A 21,255-nucleotide genomic window follows, 5' to 3' on the forward strand; every position below is an offset into this window, starting at 1 on the left:
GGCTCAGCAGAGCGCATTTGATCCTCACTCTCTAAGGTTGTTTTCTTTATGGTGACACGGGGTACAAAGTCACTTCAGTGGCATATGGGAAATGATAGGATGTTTTACATCATATCAAGCATACAATTCAATGTTGCATAGCTACAGCAAACATGTTTCCTTCCAGTTCCAAGTTGAAACGTCTGGCTGCATGTTCAAGTTGAATACACGGGCATATTAAAGGGTGCAACTAACATGATAGGCGTGATCAACTGCAGGTGAGCAAGGGAAGCCTCACTTTGAAGCAAATGTTACAACGGTGTTCACTGGGCCCTCACGAACCCCCACATAAAGATGCAGACTCCAGACCGAAGCTTCCCTTGTTTGCGGTGCTATTGGTAACTTCCCATGTTCCTACAACACTTTTGTCTTGTTAAAACGAAATATATATTAATGACGAACACAATACAAAGCATACTGAGGTGATTCAAGAATCACTTCGTACATTGTATTGAGCATGTCATCCATAATTAATACATTTTTCTTCATAGTATCTATGTGATCTCCAATAAGTGCACAAAATCAAGTATTTTTTAAGCATGGAAAGAAAGCGAATGGCATAGATTTAATTACCAAGTCATTCTTGCTCGACTGTGAACTTGCTCGAATTAGCTCGAAGCAAGCACATGTTCGATGTCCTTTCACCATCAGATGACTTCCAAAAATATTGTTGAGACCAATGAGTGAAACTCTGTTTCGTTCTTGTTTACAATAGTAAATATCATTTTGCATTCATTATTACACTCCATCGTTGTTTTGTTAGCACTGCTACCATTATGAATTCCTATGAGGAATTGACGATCCCCAGCATTATACCACTGCAATACTGTGGAACCTCCGATATCCTATCTATACCTAAAATGTTTCCTACTTGTGCCCAGTGTATGTCTGACCTGCATTCGTTCAATATGCCCACAGAAAGTTCTTTGTATGCATTTCTTGCAGCCTTTCGCCACGTCTAGAACTTTCACAAACTGTGCTTTGCAAAACTTCATGTAACACTAATAAAATCGCAGAAGTAGCCAAAATTTGTAAAAATTATGCAACGTTTATAAGTTTGGGAGAGCTGGCTGACACAGTGCCCTGCTGCTACAGGGTTCCACAGTTCCAGCTCATGAAAGAGTGAGGTGTAGCATCCAGTACTGCAGAAATAAGAGTAGAAGGAAGCGCTCATTTTTCTTGTATTTCGAAGTTTGTGCTAGCAATAACTTCGATTTGTGTAAGCAAGTTTTTATCCTAATTACTCTTGGTCTTACTTCTTTGACATGCTAAGAAGAGATCTGGAGCAAAAATGCAGGGTCCCTTAACCCCTTAAGCCAACTGCAATGAAATTTCACCAGAGCTAAATTGGCTATCAATGCATAGCATATACTATCAAAGTAATCTTGGCAAGGCCGCAGGGCTGGTAATTGTTTCATTGTCTCATTAGCAGCCTTAAAATAGCAGTTAAGCAGATGATCGTGTGCACTTGATGGTGAGCGAGAGTGATGTGGATATGGAGAAAGTCCCATAACCGCGAATTACTGCTGGCCTCTAAGTTCCGCCTAGGCACCCAGGCGCATGACTCACCCAATATTTGCGGCATGCTTTTTCATTGTGCATGTAATTTGAGCTGTTCTACAAATGCCGCCGTGTTGTGTGCCCTTTGGGTGCTCTAACACACACATGAACCTGAGCGATAGCTGTACACAATGCTATGCAGAAGGCAGAACACATCTTTCTTGTCCCAGCTTTTAGGGTGCAACCATGCACCATGCTGCAGCAGGCAAGCATGACACGGACCAGCCAATGCACACACAGCATGTAAAGTGCACTTGATGAAGCTGCACAGGCTACATTTCGCGAGCAAAGTAAGTTCCCAGTGCAAAATCTGCTTGCCGAACACTTTGTAGGGATGACTATAAGTACTACAAGCTGCAATAGCGCACAAGAAATTATGGTAAGTTGTATTCATGGGCAATATTCTCAAGCAATCATTTCTAGTGTTGCATCATCATCAAGTCATTTCGCGCATCTCTACAACTGGTGCGTTGAAGGAGACGAACGAAGCATTTCTGACACAGTGCCAGAAACACTGTCTGCAAGAATCACATACTGCATTTCTCACGAAGAACGCGATGTGGCAGCCATGGTGTAGATGCAGCGGCGGACAATGACAGAATGTGATGCCGCAAATGTGAAACTAGTGCAACTTTACCACGACTGGGGTTCTGCCTTGAATTTACGCGCACTGTACACCCGAGCCTGAGCTACCTCCCATCCTTTACTACAGATGGCAGCAGTTGCCTGCTTAGTCCATGATAGCTAAGGTTAATGTCGTGAATATAGTCTGGCATTTCCAGCGTGCCAGGCAGCGACCGACCAAGTTCGATGCGTCATGCCACCAATGCCAGTGCAGCCGAAAACTTGCCCCTGTATAGCTTGACACGTTGACTGTGGGCCACTCTGCTGGCCAGCAAAGCAAGTGCGACACACTCCAGTCAAGCAGCTTTGGCGTAAGATGCGACATGTTCTACTCCCACACCAGCCATGGCAAAACACGCCAAACGCCACCAGTCACACACACTCCTCCATACACTGGACTGTAAAGTGTCCAATTTTCGCCAACGTAGCGTAACTGCACTGCAAGTGCACACATTTCGCCGGACTATATCTACGCCTTAATCTTGGTCACCCTGATGCGCTCTTCTTCTCCGATTGGAGACAGAACACATCGAGGCTCTGCTTGTTAAGGGGAGACCCTGTATATACAAGCTTCTTTTTTTTAATTTCCGAGTATATTTTGTTTAAACTTGTGTACTTTATGTATTTCCATGTGCTAATTTAGGATATACACTCAGTCTTCTTGCATATAATAAACATATTTCTAGAAATATAATATATTTTAACTTTCTTGGAGGTGAATTATTTGCTGAACTATATATGGTGCAATAAATAGTGACATATAAAAATGATCTATAGTAATCGGAGTATGCAGTGGTATAAGAATGAATGCTCTAGACTGATTTGAACCAAAGTTACAGCATGTCAAACTGTTTGAAGTATGAACCCAAAGTGAAACCCAGGTCAAATTATTACTTTAATATTTATGGCTTGCACTCTTTGGCCATACCTGGCCCTTGCGCCACTTAACACTACACATTCATTCATTACCTTAATATTTCTGTCATAATATTTGCCTATATTACATGCCCACTGCAATCTCTATTTGTCTACCTTACTGACAAACAAATATATAATGTGAGAGGATAAGTAGAGCCACAGATATCATCACTCCAACATAGTGACACCGCCAGAAATGCTGTTTTGAGAAAACAAGGAAAAACATTCCACAACCTGTCTATGATGATTATGGCAGAGGCTAAATCAATCAAGGATGCTACAGGGATCCAATCAAGCAAGAATAAACGCTCTACACCAATCTGGAGCAATGGGACTCAAACTCAAAGATATTTGGGCCAATTTCCGGTTCCAAAGAGCAGGGTCTCCTCTTAAATGTAGACAATCAGATACAGAAAACCAGCTTGACTCAGAGAAGAATTCTTTGCATTAAAAGAACATCACATGGGCACAGCCCATGAAGCAGTTAGAGTATGGTTAGAGTATGGCTAGGAGACGTGCGAGACCTCTTGACTGATACACAGGTGGGCACAGCACAGGCAAAAGAAGCAAACAACATAGGCACCGGTTCTGTGGAGTCTAAGTCGCATGTAACTTCCAGCAAATGGTAAAGGCGGCGTTTTTTTTTTTTTTTCAGCATGAAAAAAAATTTTGGCTATTGTTTTCAGACACACCCACATTCATATCAAGCGTAAAATCTTTCACAGAGGCTACCGCATGGCCAAATTATCTAAAACTGAGCTTTTCACACAGTCGAAAATTTTGTTGCAGTTGGCTTTGTTACGTCCATAGAGTTTCTAAAAGTACCCTAGAGGGAAATGTGGCGCTAGTGTCTACGGGGGTTCTCATGAGCGTTGCCTCAACCTACATGGGAATGATGGGAAGTACAGGCTTCGGATTGACTTCGGTCTTTAGACTAGTGGCGTTTGCTTGCGGCGCGGTAAACAAAGTTATACTCGAATATTATCGCGTAAAATCTAATTCTATTTCTGCAGTATGTTATATAATGTACAACACGCTGCATAAACTTTCTATGACTTTGAGATGGAAGCATGGTTTACTATGGTTTGTCGCCAGAACACACCAGGGTATGCATACTTGTGCGATTCTGTTCCTAATTTAACGCCAAAGAATAATTATTTATTCATTTTTGAAACAGCAAAACAACCGTGGAAGTACTTATATAACAATACTCATCAAGTATTTCTGGAAATAAAAATGTTGTATTGTGACAAAGCGTTGTGCCCTTGAGAGGAATGCTAGAAGTGTCGTCTGCTACGACGTCTGCTCGCTGCAAACGCGAGACTTTTCTCGCAGACGACAGGCACTTGCGAACTCTCTCGCTCTTTCGAAAGGTTGCGTCGGCTGTCACGATTGCTCAACGTCTTCAAGTACTTTTAAGCACATCTGCTGCAGTGCTAGCTAGGACGCTAGTGGCCTCCTACGAGTATGCTGCATCATATTTTATATTGGCGTACCGCTTCCGAAGCGTTACAGCGTGGCTTTGCGGGTACCCATTGTGCGACACTAGACTACAGCTAGGAAGCAGCTATCTTTCCTACCACAAGTAAGTTTGTGTTCTCAAAGTCCTAAAACACGCATTTCAATGAGCACATAAACGAGCACATAATGAAGCCCTCAATAAAATTTGATTGTCAAGCCACTAGAAGTACAACTGTATATGTCTTGTGTCAGTAGTGCCTTCTTTGTCCTATTCTGAAGTTTCATAAAGCACGTAACGCTACAGTGCCAACCTAACACACTTAACAAACAAAGGTCCAAACGCTCAAAACGTGTTCTTTCAACGTTTACGATGCCGCCGCTTTCTCGTCACGGCTTCGACGCCACACCGCGACACAAGCATCGTCCCAGTCGCTGGCCCAGCGCGCTATCACCACTCCGAGCAACATAACAAAGGCAGAGAGCTTTGCGTTGCACTGTCCAACTGCAGGTTATAGCAATTGCGCTTGGAGCGAAACCAAAACTGCCAAAAAAATACTTGTACACTAGTTCGCCAGTCAATAGAATGCCAATCCGAAGCCTGTACTTCCCATCATTCCCATGATGGTTGAACGATCGCAGCGCCAGATTTGCCTCTAGGTATACTAATATGAAACTCTATGGTTACGTCTCAACACCCCAAAGGTGTTAACTGAATGTTTGCCACGTGTCAAACCACCGCACATCCTATCCAGACGACAACACAGCGTGGACACAGAGTTGAAGGGTGCTCACCCCACCATTACCTGGAAACCTGAGCAAAGGATGAAAAGGAGGAAACCACGACAACGTATTGAGAGGCGCAGTTAGACGTTTGCAACGACTCAAATCACCACCCATCTCTCAGCACTTATCTACCCGTCAAGACAGCATGTAAACCGGCTGTTGCAGGGTTCCACAAAAGGCCCTCACCTCGCCCTTTACCTGGCAGCCTGAGCGAAGAAGAAAGCGAGGGGGGGGGGGGGCAACGACGAACAAACTAGGTGTCGCTCGTTGATTTCTTTCCACAGATTCCAAACAAGTTTCTTTGGAGGTGGAGTTACTACGGGTTATTGCGAGCATGGGTGCGGTATCACAACGGAGTCGACGATGGTGATTTGCTGCTGGGCAGTCTTCAGGGGCCATATAATGCAGAACTATTCCAATATGTTTTCATTCCAATCTCCTGACGTCAAATTTGCATAACCGCCGACGCAAGCATCGGGCGGGTCACCCGCAGGGCTGTCTGAACAGACCAATCAAACGCTCTCCTCGTTCATAAGAGGTCCCTTTTGTTTGCTTGAAAAATGAATAACATTGCCTAGACTGAGCGGCTTGTCTTAACTAATTAGCTGACAAGAGGCGAGGAGCACGCTCAAGTAGAGAAGGATTCGATGGGGCCGAGCCACTGCACTGGAAATCTATAACCGGAAGAAGGCGGTGCGAGCGTCTGTGATTGGTCCGCTTTACCTTACTTTGCTTGCGGTGGCTAATCGAAAATCGCGGCGGCATGCAACGGAAGCTTAAGAATGACGCTAAAACGGATCCTAAGCAAAGAACAGTTGGTAAAACAGAGATCGTAAATGTGTCGGAAGTGCTCGAAAACATTACACGGCCACACAAAAAGTTTTATTATATGAAAATAAACCCATGCTCTCCGTCAAGTGCGAGTAGCCAGTGCCAGAGCGATCGGCGGCAGCCATCTTTTATTCCTTTCGGAACGGGGCAGCTTGCGGCTATTCAGAAGAAAATTCAGTTTTGTTCGGCATATTAATGCATCTTTAAAACGTACACATCACTTTGATGCGGTGAGTTTTTGCGGTTTTGTGACGCTGCATGACAGGCAGGTGAAGTGGGTGCAGCCCGAAAACTTTTGACCAATAGCCGAGGGCTAATGGCGAAAAGGCGTTGAATCAGAAATACCTATTTTTCTTTTGTTTGGTCAAATCACGCATAATGTACACGTCATATCAGGTGGGGAGCTATTGCGGTTTTCGTGGCGTCACGTGACAGACAGGTGAAGTGGGGGGTGGTCCAAAAGGCATCGCGTGACAGACAGATGAAGTGGGGGTGGTCCAAAAAAGTTTTTGACCAATCACAGAGGGCTGATTGTAGAATTGGAATAGAAAACTTTGGAATAGTTTTACGTTATAGCACCCCAGATTCCCTAGTAGACTCACCTAGGGAAGACGACGGTATTAAAAGCAGAGACTTTTCGAGAGTGAGGATAGAGGGTCTTGATGTGAACTGAGACGTTTAACTTGCTCCTGCACTGAGCAGGCTTCCATACTGGAGCCGTGTAACTAAGCTAATAGACCCCTTTTCCTCCATTTTCTACAACCTGATGTAGTAGTCTATGCGCTTGGTGGATTCCATGCCCTGGACGCGACCCAAGCCGCAACAGCCTTTAAAGGGGCCCTCCCAAGTATAGCAAATTTTGGTTAATAATGGAAGTTGTTACATGCCTTCTAGGGAGTGTTATACCGCAAGAATTTTTCACATTTGTTCTAGAAGAGATATAAAGATTTGATATGCCGCACACCTATGATGATTTCAGGAGGCAAGCATCACCACCAACATAGGCACTTTCTCCAATTCACGCTGGTTTCACGCAGCACGCGATGTTTTGCACTGTACACAAGAGCACCTGAATAGCTGTATGATAAGTCAGTGCCACACGAGCACTGAGGTAAACGCAAGCAGATAAAAGAGCACGATCGCAGGGACGTAGCCAGGGTGGAGGCTTATGGGGCTTCAGCCCCTCCCCGAAATTTTTTCGTGCTGTCATGCACCACCGACCAAAACAACCCCCGGCGCCGGAAATCAATCTGGATTTTATGTCTTTCACACTGAAGAAGACAATTCACCGCAAACATTGCGAACTTGGGCTGGATTTCATGGCAACGCCCATGCACCTGGAGTCGCATAACGAAAGGAGTCCCAACCAAGCACAAAGTTTCGAGGGCTTTTAATGGCGAGCAGGCTCATTGCGGCACCTCGCAGAGGCCGCAGGATTTACGGAGTGCATAGTTTTCAATTCCGAATCTTTATGGGTATAAAGTTCTCAAACTTTTGATGCGAAAGGTGCACTAACATTTCCAAAGCCGCGCTTTAGATTTTCCATTCCAGAACTTTGTGGGTTTAATGTTGTTATAAACATTTGATGCCAAAGGTGCATTGACTTTTCCAAAATCGTACGTCTGATCATACAATGAGACAAGCGAAATCAACACACTATCAGACAAGTTGAGAAAGCAAGCAGCGAGATCCGATGAGACGAAGCGTTGAAGAAATTCATTTGTGCAGTCACGTCACAAAAAAGAATAACATATTTTTCACTTGCGCCAAAGCACCCATGTCGAGACACTAAAGCCAGCAAAGGTAACTACGTTATTTTTTCTACTTTGTCTTTTATTCGTGAGGACACATTAAGCCTCTTCAATTTTCTTCTCGTTACTTGCAGGCTGTCCGAGCCAGCCAGAGTGCATCATCACTGTGGGGACTCGACGGAATGCCATGCATTAGCTAGAGCACAACCACTCCGGAAAGTCTTGTCTCGCCGGCGTAGGATGCCGAGCAGTATGCTTATGGTTCTCTGTGGACCAAGCGTCTCACGTTTTTTTCAATATTCCTTCGGTAGCCACATAATGTGCCCAAAGGAACCAAAACTAACAGCGCATGAATTAGCTAATGTGAATAGAATTATGGCAGCAAAAGCAGATGCAGAACAGCGTGAAAGGTGTTTCCTTGAGGGTGCCGACTGCCTTTACAAAAGTGCTGCAAATCGCATTTGTGGGGATAAAAAGTGTTCAATTCAGCGTATTGTAACCTACTTCAAGCAGAAAGACCTGTGCCTGCTGAAAGCAGACAAAGATGGCGGCTTCGTTGTTTTGCCTACAGGCACTTTTAAAGAAGAAGCGGTCATTGCCATTAACAAGGAATATCTCCCTCCAAAAGGTCCGGACATCACATGTGAGGAAAGATTTTCTTTCCTCACGTGATGAGAGTTTCTGCAAAGACAATACCATAAGAACCTGCAGAAAGCATAGGAAAAAGCAAAAATTAATCGCTCACTGTGTTTTTTAGTGCTAAAATGCACAAACCGGACACCAGTTTAATTACCATTGTTAGTGAATGTGGCACTTGGCAACTCTAGGTTAGCGGATTTTTGCTGAGTTGTCTCAAGAAACTTAAAAGTCGATGATCCTTTTCTAGTTACTAACTCCGACAGGAGGAATTGTGTGAAACAGCAAGAAAGTGTTCTTTCTTCGCCCTAGGTGGGCGGCTCTCTAAGTCCAGAAAGCCGTTGGCTAATGCCGCAGCCCGGGCCCAGTCCACCAGACTTCGCTGATCTTCCAGGCTCTGTGCCTTTAACATTGCCTCCCACGCTTCTTTGATCCCTTGTAGCAATTCTGGGGCATCATTTTGACTGTTGTTCTCGCGGTGTGGGCACACCAGCACCATTTGTTGTAGGGTGTCTGGTACCTCACAATATCGGCATAGGTATGAGAATTCGGTGGGGTGCATTCAGTGCATGATAATTCCATGGACATAAGTATTCACTTGTAGTCTGCGGAGGACGGTGGCTTCTCCCTTGCTTAATTTTGGATGTGGTAGAGGATATTGTCTTCTTTCCAGTCGGTAATGTTGCAATATTACGGCGTAATTGATGGGAATGTCCTCCACCCTCGTCACTTTCCGGTGACCATGTGGCAGGAAATCCCGGCTGGTATGCTCTCGGGCGATAGCATGTGCTGCTTCGTTTCCTGCCAGGTGTTCGTGGCCTGGGGTCCATGCGACATAGGTTTCGGGTAGTTCTTGGCGTCTTGTTATTTCTTTCAGAATCTTCACTGCTGCGGCAGAAATTCGGCCTTTTCGTAGGTTTCTACATGCCGTTTGCGAGTCACTCAAGATGACTGCTGTGTCTTTGCATGTGGCGATGCCGAGGACGATGGCCACTTCCTCCACCGTTTCTGGATTCCTGGCCAGTATGGTGGCAGCGATTAGCTCCTTCCCTTCGTTGTTGGTCACGGTAATTGCGTAAGCTCGTCTACCTGGGTATTTTGCCGCATCTGTATATCTCGTGTTGGGGTCCTTTGAGTATTTCTTGCTCAGCGCTGACTCTTGCTTGTCTTCTGTCTGTGGTATGTTGCATGCATGTTGCGAGGTATTGGAGCGACTGAAATAGAGTCACGAAGAAGTGGCGGCAATCGGGCTTTCGCGTCTGAGTCTGCTATGAAGTTTTCGCTGTATGCGAGTTTGCGAAGTACTGCTCTGCCTGTTTGAGTCAGCTTAAGGCTTTCCAGCTGGCTGGCTCTGTGCGCTTCATTCATTTCTTCCCAGATATTATGAAGGCCAAGTTTTAGGAGTGTCGTGGTAGAGGTCGTACTGGGTAGTCCTAGTGCGCTCTTGATTGCTTTTCTGATGATGATGTTGAGTTTTTCAATTTCAGCTTTCTTGAGGAGTAGATACGGCGTGCCATATGTGATCCGGCTTATAAGAAGTGCTTGGATTAATTGGACGGTTTCTTGCTCTAAGTCCTCTTCTTTGGGTGGTTATAAGCCGAATGAGATGGGTTACTTGTGTTAGGGTCCTCTGAAGCTTCGGAAGTGTAGCTGCGCCAGAACCGTCTTTATGTATCGTGAGGCCAAGGACGCGGAGTGAGCCAGCTTGAGGGATATCGATTCCATTGAGTCTGACGTTGGGATCTGGAGCGACGTAGGCTGGTGGCCTTCCCCGGGTCCTTGCCTTGAGTATAAGTAGCTCTGATTTTTCGGGGGCGCACTGGAGCCCACATCTTGAGAGGTACTGTTCTATCTGATCGATTGCCTCTTGGAGGGTAGTTTGCTGTTGGCCGGTTGTGGACGCTTTTGTCCATAACGTGATATCGTCGGCGTATATTGCATGGCTTAAATCTTAGATTCCTTCGAGTTGTTGTGGGAGCTTAATCATGGCGAGATTGAACAGCAAAGGTGAAATGACTGACCCTTGTGGAGTTCCTTTGTTGGGCATTTCGAACTTGTCGCTTCGGATGTTGCCGATACCCACCGTAGCCGTGCGATCTTTGAGAAAGTCGTGTACGTATTGGTAGGTCCGGATTCCGCAGTTTGTGTCTTGGAGATTTTGAAGGATTGCTTCATGCTTCACATTATCGAAGGCTCCTTTAACATCTATTGTTAAAATAGAGAACTTGTGGCGTTCTAGGTAGTCCAAGAGGTCTTCCTTGAGCTGTAGTAGTATATCTTGTGCTGAGAGGTGCTGTCGGAAGCCAAACATTGTGTCAGGCATGAGTCCTGAGTCTTCGAGGTATGTGGTGAGGCGATCGTGAACCATGTGTTCGAGAAGCTTTCCAGCGCAGGAAGTAAGGGATGTGGGCCGTAGGTTGCTGATTTGTAGTGGCTTGTTGTGTTTTGGGATCATAATGACTTCTGTGTGCTTCCATTCTGCCGGGAGCTTACCTTTTTCCCAGCAGTTATTCATGTAGTCGAGAAGTCCATTTAGGGCCTTGTCTGGAAGGTTTCGTAGGATCTTATTGGTCACCTTGTCATTTCCTGGCGATGTGTTACGGGTCAATTTGGCAAGGGCGGCATGGAGTTCAGGAAGCGTGAAAGGGCTGTCGAGGGTGAGATTTGGTTCACCTTTGTACGGTCGGGGATCGGTAACCTTGGGGGCATTGTCTCCGACAAGCTTACGCTTGATTTCTTCCAGAATTTGTTTCTCAGTTCCTGGATGGGAATTATTGATTTTCTTGAGGTCATGTCTTTGCTGGGTCTTGTTTTTGGTGGTAGCTAGAAGTGCTCACAGTATATGCCACGTCTTCCTCATGCTGAGTGTGCCTTGAAGTTGGTCGCACAGCTTATGCCAGTTCTGACTGCTCAGTTGATCTCCATATTCTTCTGCTTTCTTTGTTATGTGACTCCGACAGTATAAGTTTTTTTCGTGTCAACCATAACATTGGTTTTGGCTTTTCTGTGGCTATAGAAGAATTATTTTACTCTATTCCACATCGCGAATTGTTTGTTGCCATCAAAGCACGCATCGACGCACGTGGTGAAACGGTACTTCAAAATGCAATTGGTCTTAACTCTGACAATTTTCTGGCCTTTCTGGAAGGCTATCTCAAAAGTACTTTTATTCTTTTTGACAACCAACTATACTTGCAAAAGAAGGGCATCTGTATTGGTCTGTGCCTAGCGCCTCTGCTATGTGACCAATTTCTAAAATGGATAAAATCCTTAACAACTGTTTTAACAACATGCATATGATTTTGTTGCGGTGCGGCGAATTGTCGCATGGTGAAAGTTCCATTTTGTTACTTTGTCTGCGGAAAGTAATGGGCCACGGGACACTTCAGTTGCCGGATACTCATATTATATTATTGCTATAGCAATTATATGGACACTCCAGGCGCATTCCTGCAATCTCCGTCATGTTCTGTATGAAGTCGAAAGGCGATAACATTGTGACCGCGTGCCACATGCTGTATGTGTGAGTGAAAGTGTAGTGGAAGGGGGGGCTTAGGATTCTGTGAATCTGTGATTGCGCAACTTGTTTGTTTGCATTGTACAATGCATTATATACAGTGAGTTTTTCTTGCATAAGTAGATTCGTTGGATATTTATGCGTATATTTAAATATCATGTTGCGAGGTTTTGTGAACACATGCAGTGAACTTTGTTTCCAGTGACAATTTTTTGCTCTTTGTCAAGCTCTATCTTCGCATTGCTAATGTACTTTTATATTTTGCAGAACTCTTGCCTTTTATATGTGCTCTCTGTTGCAACTATAATTTCGATGCAATTACAATACACAACCGGTGACAGCTGCTCTTGTGCAATACATCGGAACAAAAGACAGTGTCATCGAGATTTTTCCTTGGCCTTTGCATATATACAAAAATGTAAACGAAGTTCTTGAATGACAAAGTTTCATAAAAATATTTGTCCTCAACTTGTTCATTTCATGGCCTTAACATTTTTTATATAAAGCGGCATGCACTGCTTTGCTGGTTTCAAACTGATACAGTTCTTAAGTTGGTGTGATACTTTCTTTACTTATTAACTAGACTAAAAACAAGGAAGCGTTGATGTCAGTTATTTCGGGAACAATTTTTGGGACATAGGAGTATTTTTTTTAATGAAAAATAAATATTTTATTCGTCTTGACCGTGTGTAGCGTTCAAGAATTCGTTTGCAGCATCTCTGACAATGGCAATGCAGTTATTAATCATGTATTTGATTCCTCGACAAATTCTAAAGGAGGAAGCCGACCTGCAAAGTGAGCCCCCCCGATTGACATTTCTGGCTATGCCACTGCACGATCGCGTGCTACAACCGAGTAGAAAATGGCAGATAGTTTCGTTTTTTGTGCGCATGACAGCACAACGTGGGAACAATCAGACAAAACGGAAGTAAGTCCTTACTGCTGCACGGAGTAAAACAGACTCACAGGCATTAAGGTGGTAGGTTTTATTATTTCTCTAAATTTTATATAATCTAGTGAAGCAACAGATCAAACAAATAACTGCTGTAGCTTTGAATAATTCTCGAAGTCACATGTTGCGGTTGACGTTTCAGCAATGCGAATTAGATAGGCACACTAATGCATCTGACCTAGACTCTCCAGCTTGTAGCGCTGCTCTTAAGAAGAAAGGCGCATGGCATTTGGTTGGAAATTTCAGTTGGTTTTTGGTGGCTGTATACAGGTGGCTGTATTACACTGCCACGCGGTGCGTGGCAGTGTAATACAGTCGACTCTCGTTACAATGGACCCTGATAATCCAATAAAAAATGTCCGTTTTATCCGAACTCCGTAATATCCAAGACGCCTCACTTTCGAAACTTTCGTCGCGATGTCTAGCAACTTTATTGCACAAAGAGTGAGTGACGAACGTCCAAAGTAAAAAACAAAGAAATAAGTCACAGTTTCGCCCAAAAGGCAAAGCATCGATTGAGATAGCACTAAAGCAAGGTAAAAGTGCAGCAGCAGCAGCAAGCAAATTGACTTGCGTGCTGTCTCTCAGTTCAACGCAAACTGAATGTCGAAAGCACGGCGCATAAGAAGCTATCGCCACTGGGCACGCTTTGTCCACATTGCAGATCGCTTTCAAGATGCAGCGGCCGCGCCGTTAACAGCAGCCACCGGAGTATACCCCCTCTTTCCCTCCCCCCCCCCCCTCCCCCCATGCCTCGCACGCGAAAGACAGCGCACTTCTGCCCCGCTTCCTCCCTCCCTCCCTCCCTCCCTCCCTCCCTCTCGCGCGCGCGCGCAGGATACTGCGCCACGATCATCGGCTGACCCTCGCAAGTGATTTGCCAGCCCGTGTTGACACAGCAAAAATCCATTTTATACACCTCATTTTTAAAAAAATTATTGCTAATTTCGTCCATTGTAGCAGCTAGTTTGTTGTAGCGCAGTCCGTTAAAAGTGAACTTCGTTACGTTACTAAAATAGGCAGACCAAACTAAGGTTGAAATATGGTCCGTTATATATGGAAGTCTGTTGAATGCAGGTCCATTGTAACAAGCGTAGACTGTACTTTGCAGACATAATCATCAGCGCACATTGTATACGCTGTTGCTTGTCGGTTTAAAATGGCAAAACCTCGTGAGGGACCTTTTCACAACTTCAGCTCATCATGAACGATTGTCCCTTTTTGGCCTATGACGAACCCACCTTGTCATGGAAATTCCGAAAGCCAGTTTTTTGCTGAACGGCGAGATTTCAGGCTTCACAATATTGACAATTTATGCTGCTATTAGACACAAACCACTTAAGTGGGGGACGTGGCTTTGAAAATCAACTTCCCTATTTCTTCGTGGATTTTCATGAAAATTGGCACAAATGTTTAGAATGTCTCCCTGATGCTTCCATGAAAGTGTCAGAGCGATATCTTGAGAACATATTATTGAATTTTATTGAGCAGAATTTTTCTCCCTCGAACTTTCTGGAGGACTTAAAAAACGTGATAGAAGGGTTGTTAAGTATTGACTGCAGAGCTAAATGCATGCTGAAGGTCGTGACATTCTTGCTTTTTTTTTTTTTTTCGAAACACATTTTTTGGAGTGACATTTTTTGTTACTTTCGCATCAAGCACACTTTCAGTGTAGACGAATAGCCATATCGTAAACCTAACAAGAGTCAAGAAAGCGAGAATATCACGACCTGCGCTGTGCCCCAAGGAACATGACAAAAAAAAGGAGTCAAAATATGCTAAACGGTAACAAAGAAATCAGCTCCAGAAACTGAACAGAAAGGAAAAAAAAAACAGTTGGTGTGCTCCAAAGATCACATAAAATTGGCTGTATTAACAAAGAAGATAAACAAGAAGAAAATAAGTGACATTTGAAATCTACCAGCAAGTTTACAGAATCAGTAAAGAATGGGGGCAGCATGAAACCAGTAAGAAGAAAACTTGGTATAGGAAAGAACAAGAACAGTACCAGGGAAGCCATGCGACTGCGATTGAACATAGTGCCGAAAAGGGTGTAGAAGTTCACATGTAGCTAGCGATGAGGTTAGAGAAGCTTTGCAAGATATATCCACAAGAAGAGCAGCAGAAGAAGATGGAATAACAGTCGATTTCATAAAGCATGGGCAGGATATCATTCTCGAAAAGCTTGAGAATTCATTTTTTATTTTGCAATGCCAAATTGAAGTCTACCAGAGAGTTGGAAGAATGCCAATATCATATTAATCCATAAAAAGGGAGATGTTAGACAATTACAATAGGCCCCTTAGCTTGCTTTTCATATTGACATGAATATTCACCAAGGTAATTTGCAATAGAATCAGAGCAACGCTTGATTTCAATCAATAAAAAAACAGGTTGGCTTTAGAAAGGAATATTCAACTATGAATTGCATCGATGTCATCAATTGGGTAAGCAAGACAACCTTCTTAATGGCTTTCATTAGACTGGAAAAAGGCGTTCAATTCAGTAGACACACCAGCAGTCATGGATGCATTAAGTAGTCAAAGAGTACAGGAAGCATAGGTGAATATCTTAGCAGAAATACTGGGGACAACACGGGAAAGGCGGGAGACGGAAATTCAAGACGATGAGCAAAACGAGAACAAGGTGAAAGCAGGAGCCAACGTTTCGACAAGTGGACTTGTCTTCGTGAATGTGGCCTTGTCTTCTTGAGTATGTCGCCTTGAAGAAGACAAGTCCACTTGTCGAAACGTTGGCTCGTGCTTTCACCTTGTGCTCATTTTCCTCATCGTCTTAGCAGAACTACCCTAATTCACCACAGGAAAAGCGAAAAATTCTGATTAAAAAGGAGGTCAAGCAAGGAGACCGTTTCTGCAATTCTATTTACTGCGTGCTTAGAAGTATTCAAGCTGTTAGACTGGGAAGATCAGGTGTGGCAATCAATGGAAAACACAGCAACCTATGATAGCAGATGACGTCCTGTTCAGCAATGCTGGAAATGACTTGCCGCAAATGACTGAGGACATTAGTCGTAAAAGTGTGAGAGTAGGTATGAAGATTAACGTAATGTTCAATAGTCTAGCTCTACCCAAAAACCAACAATATACATAATTGCCAGTCAGCCTCTAGAATCTGTGGAAGAGTATGTTCATCTAGGCCAATTAATCACAGGGCAAACAGATCACAAGAAGGAAATCTACAGAAGAATAAAAATGGGATGGAGGGCATGTGGCATGCATCACCAAGTGATAACCAACAGCTTACCGCTACCCTTGAAGAAAAAAAATTGCATACAATCATTACATTATACCGCACTAATATATGGGGCATACACTTAGAGGTTAACAAGGAAACTTGAGAACAAGTTAATAACCACACAATGAGCGACTGAATGAAACATTATAGGCATAACGTTAAGAGAGAGGAAGACAGCGGCATGGATTTTAAAGTGAACAAAGGTCAGTATTCTAATTAAGCTTAAGAGGAAGAAATGAAGTTGGGCAAGCCAGGCAATGCGTTGGGCAGATAACCAGACGTCTATTGGAGTTGCAGAATGGGTGCCGTGAAAACTTGAATGGGTGCCGTGACTATTGTGTCATGTCTCCTTAGCAGAAACAAGATCTGCACCATTTTTTTAAATTCTGCCATCAAAATATACTATAAAATGCCTTGGTGTTACAGTTAAGACAATCCCAAACTGTTTGACACACCCTTTCGGGAACCTGAGAGCTGAAACGCCCATGTATTTCATACCATGATTTCAAGGCAGGACATCTCGAAAGTGACGATCATTTTAGTATTTGATAGGCAAACATGACTTCACTACTGCTCGGCTTCATTTGTAAAAATTGGAACATGCACCCTAAAGTGTATGATTAAGTACTGAATATAGTAATATATTTAATTAGTTATTTGGTCACTGCAATTTGTTGTTCAAGTGATGTCCACCTCTTCCATAAGTACACCAAGACAGAACAGTGCTGTATGAGGTGATCGTTTAAAAATTAACTGAAAGGGACAAAAAACAGAACGTGCTGGTATAACTATCATCATCATCACCAGCCTATTTTATGTCCACTGCAGGACGAAGGCCTTTCCCTGCAATCTCCAATTACCCCCGTTCTGTGCCAACCGATTCCAACTAGCACCTGCAAATTTCCTAATTTCGTCGCACCACCTAGTCTTCTGCCGTCCTCTACTACGCTTCCCTTCTCTTGGTGCCCATTCTGTCACCCTAATGGTCCAATGGTTATCTAACCTGCGCATTACGTGACCTGCCTAGCACCATTTCTTTCTCTTAATGTCAATTAGAATATCGTCCATACCCGTTTGCTCTCTGATCCAAACCGCTCTCTTTCTGCCTCTTAAAGTTAGCCTAGCATTCTTCGTTCCATCGCTCTTCACACGGTCCTTAACCTGTTCTCAAGCTTCTTTGTCAGTATCCAAGTCTCTGCCCCATATGTCAGCACAGGTAAAATGCACTCATTGTAGACCTTCCTTTTCAATTATAACTATGGTACAACTATATATATCCTATATATATAGTCACAACCATACAAAGAAACAGACAATGAAGCCAGAGAAAGTATAGGGAAAATGAACTGAAATGTAAAAATAACATCATCATCATCAGCCCATTTTATGTCCACTGCAGGACGAAGGCCTCTCCCTGTGATCTCCAAGTACCCCTGTCCTGCGCCAACTGATTCCAACTAGCGCCCATGAATTTCTTAATTTCATCGCTCCACCTTGTCTTCTGCCATCCTCGACTGCATTTCCCTTCTCTTGGTACCCATCCTGCAACTCCAATGGTGCAACGGTTATCTAACCGGCGCATTACATGACCTGCCCAGCTCCATTTTTTTTCTCTTAATGACAACTATAATATCGGCTATACCCGTTTGTTCTCTGATCCAAACTGCTCTTTCTGCCTCCTAATGTTATGCCTAGCAATCTTCATTCCATTGATCCTTGCACGGTCCTTAACTTCAATGCAAAGGGAAATAGAAGTGCACAAAAAGATAACTTGCCACCCCTCAGGTGGGATTTAAAACCAAGATCTATCACATTACATGTGCAGTGCTAAGCTACTGCGGCTGTGGTCCTCCCATCCACTTTCTTGGGTATCTATGTATATGTAGAAGATAAAATTTCTTGCCCCTCAGATCCCATTATTCTCTCTCTCTCTCTCTCTCTCTCTCTCTCTCTCTCTCTCTCTCTGTGTGTGTGTGTGTGTGTGTGTGTGTGTGTGCGTGCGTGTTTGCTTGCGCACGTGCGTGTGTGTGTGTGCGTGCATGCGCATACACACATGCTTGAATAATATGCAAAAATGTCTGATGTTGGATTCAAAACAATGTCAAACATTTATTTTAACAAAAACAAAAGTTGGCATTGCTGCAAAGTTTGTTAAAGGACACTAAACGCAAATATTAAGTCAAGCTAAAGTGATGGATTAATTCAAGAACATCTAAGGCGTCAATATTATTGTGAAGAGAGCTTTAGCAATCGAAAAATTGAGGTAATTACAGGACAGAGTTTAGGACTCCTCCGCGCAACATTCAGCTACTAGCCCAATGACGTAGGCACTCCTTACAATTCTTTCGCTAGTACTCTACCATTCGTAATAAAAAGATCATTGCATTGCATTATAAAACAGAAGAAAATTCTACTTGTCCAGTTCGACTACGACGACGCAAGCGATCGAAACGTTCAGTGTTCACTCGACTTTGCGCCACCTGCCCTTTCGCGTTTCAGTAGTTTAGTTATCGCGTACTGTGAAACTCACAAACTGTAATTAGCAAAGAATGCCACGTCCATATGATGTCATGAGATGCCCATACGATTGATGCCACCTGGCGAATCCAAGCCAATCTGTCTTGGCTCGGTTTCTCCATGATCGCATGTTTACGTTTTGTGCAAAGAAACATAGCACCATCCGTCGGGGGCCATTTAACTAATCAATGGCAGTGAAGGGCAGTGATGGCATACGCAACGTCACCACTTCCCACTTGGGGGCAGCCAATTTGAAGTGCGCTAAAAGTACAGTGGACTCTACAGAGGCAATTATCTAAACAGCGTTTTCTTGGCAGAAAACAAGTGCTGCAAGGTTTCTGGCATGGTATTTTAACAGTCCACATTGACTTAACATTTGCCTTTAGTGTCCCTTTAAGGCAATTATCCTCTTTTCAAACTATTTCAAATATGACAGGCACTGTGTATACATAATGGAAGATACACTGGAATCACGAACACAGTATTTTTCAGAAGTGCATTGGCACATGAACCCAGGTGGACAATATCAGCAGGTCAGCTTGTTTTTGATGAAATAATGGTACAAAGTGTATGAGTGAGCTAAGTCCAACAGCACATTTTGTGTGCATATGTATGTGTACACCCACACATGCTTTCTCCTAGTTATTTGCAAATGAGCAATGTCAACACTATCTATACAAGCAATAAACAGCAGCAGCCCTGTCCCCACTTACCGCAGGGTAGTCGAAGTCTGGGGAGCTGGCAACATCCTGAATGTAGTCCACCCGCCATTGATTTTCAGATTTCTCCAGCTGTACCGGTGGCACCAGCGTGCTCATGGCACCTGTGATAGTCTAGTTAGAAAGGGAAAAACCCTGTGAGTGCATTGTACAAATGTTATAGAATGATTGTTACGCTGCTAAAAGGAGGGGAAAGTAAAGCCATACCAGGATTGCATCTCGTATGTTCTTTTTTATATCTTCTATTTTTTGTTTCTTCTCTCTGAAATGCAGACCCCGTTATTTCAGATGAGTGTGGCAATAAGTTATAGCACAAAAGTACACAAGATCATCAAGCTGATGCAGCAGCATGAACGTTTATAAACCTCAAGATAATCAAGAAAAATGAGGGGCTAAATTGAGTGAACTACCCAAGCAGTCATAGTTGTATATATGAATCTTATTTCATTAGTAGAAGAAAGCACCCCAACTTTTGATAAGGTATACCTGGGATAAGGAGAAAAATTTAATTGAAAACGCAGCACACCTCAGGTTGTACCTTAACCAACATCATTGGCATCAAACATATCGTATTACATCAATTTAATAATTGTCACCCCTCCAAACATTCCTGGATGCATTTGAACATGTTTGTGTAACCCAAATTTTACAGCACTAACCAGAAAACCACAACTGAAGAGTGCTCTAAACCTATTTCAATAATCGGCATGTTGGTGCAAGCACATAAATGAGTTATTTTCCTTTTGGCTCAAACTTTCATGAACAAGTTTCATAATACAATGCATTTCAAATAGCAGGAGTCCCATTAGCTTCAAAGCAATTTCTCAATTTATTTGAGAGAGAGTCACACACTGCATTAAATAAACGAGACGAAAGGAGGTTAACTGAAGGGCCCGATTTTATTAGTCATATAAGAAGCCAACAAACACTGACACCAAGGACAACATAGGGGAAATTACTTGTGCTTAAATGAAATAAAGAAACAATAAATTAATGGAAATGAAAGTGGATGAAAAAACAACTTGCCGCAGGTGGGGAACAAACCCACAACCTTCGCATGATGAAAAAACACTTTGCCGCAAATGGGGAACGATCCCACATGCTTCGCATGCGGTTGTGGGATCGTTCCCTACTTGCGGCAAGCTGTTTTTTCATCCACTTTCATTTCCATTAATTTATCGTTTATTTCATTTCAATTTCAATTCAACAGTAACCTTATTCAAATAACCAAAACTGGTATGCGACCACGTCTGGATCCTTAGCCATAGGCTAGTTATGGATCCATGCAGTTATACAAAGAAAAGTAAACGATTCAGACACGCATAAGTAATTTCTCCTATGTTGTCCTTGGTGTCAGTGTATGTTGGCTTCTTATGATAACACTGCATTAAATGTATTTCATAAAATATAAAAACCCAGGATGTCTGGATTACCTTAAATTAATTACACTGAATGGCAGTTACGAGGCCCAGAGTAATTTGTTTACAGACTCCCAGTGGGCCTTGAGATAGCATTCCCCCCCCCCATTCCCCTGGGGGACACCTCGACAATGCGCCAAGGCTCCCCTACAATTTGAAAAAAGATGCAGCTTGTAAGCAGCAGAAGTGTGTTGCCCAATGCACCGTTAATTGACAGGCACAACGCTCAATTAGCAGGCGATCTGACGGTGGCTTTTTATATAAGTGAGATACA

The 21,255-nt window shown here is 43.4% G+C and overlaps 1 protein-coding gene across 6 annotated transcripts in view; it reads right to left on the reverse strand.

Moving 5' to 3' along the window:
• The window catches only part of Galphas (G protein alpha s subunit), a 218,032-nt gene that overhangs the window by 192,083 nt on the left and 4,694 nt on the right, over positions 1-21,255 (reverse strand). For all 6 annotated transcript variants that reach the window (XM_055061898.2, XM_055061899.2, XM_050193607.3 and 3 more), the window contains exons 3-4: positions 19,771-19,825; positions 19,558-19,677 (exon numbers count right to left, since the gene is read on the reverse strand). In XM_055061898.2, coding sequence (XP_054917873.1) covers positions 19,558-19,677; positions 19,771-19,825 — 175 coding nt within the window. The remainder of the gene's footprint in view (positions 1-19,557; positions 19,678-19,770; positions 19,826-21,255) is intronic.

Source organism: Dermacentor andersoni, chromosome 1 (assembly GCF_023375885.2).
Source record: "Dermacentor andersoni chromosome 1, qqDerAnde1_hic_scaffold, whole genome shotgun sequence".
Lineage (NCBI taxonomy): Eukaryota > Metazoa > Arthropoda > Arachnida > Ixodida > Ixodidae > Dermacentor > Dermacentor andersoni.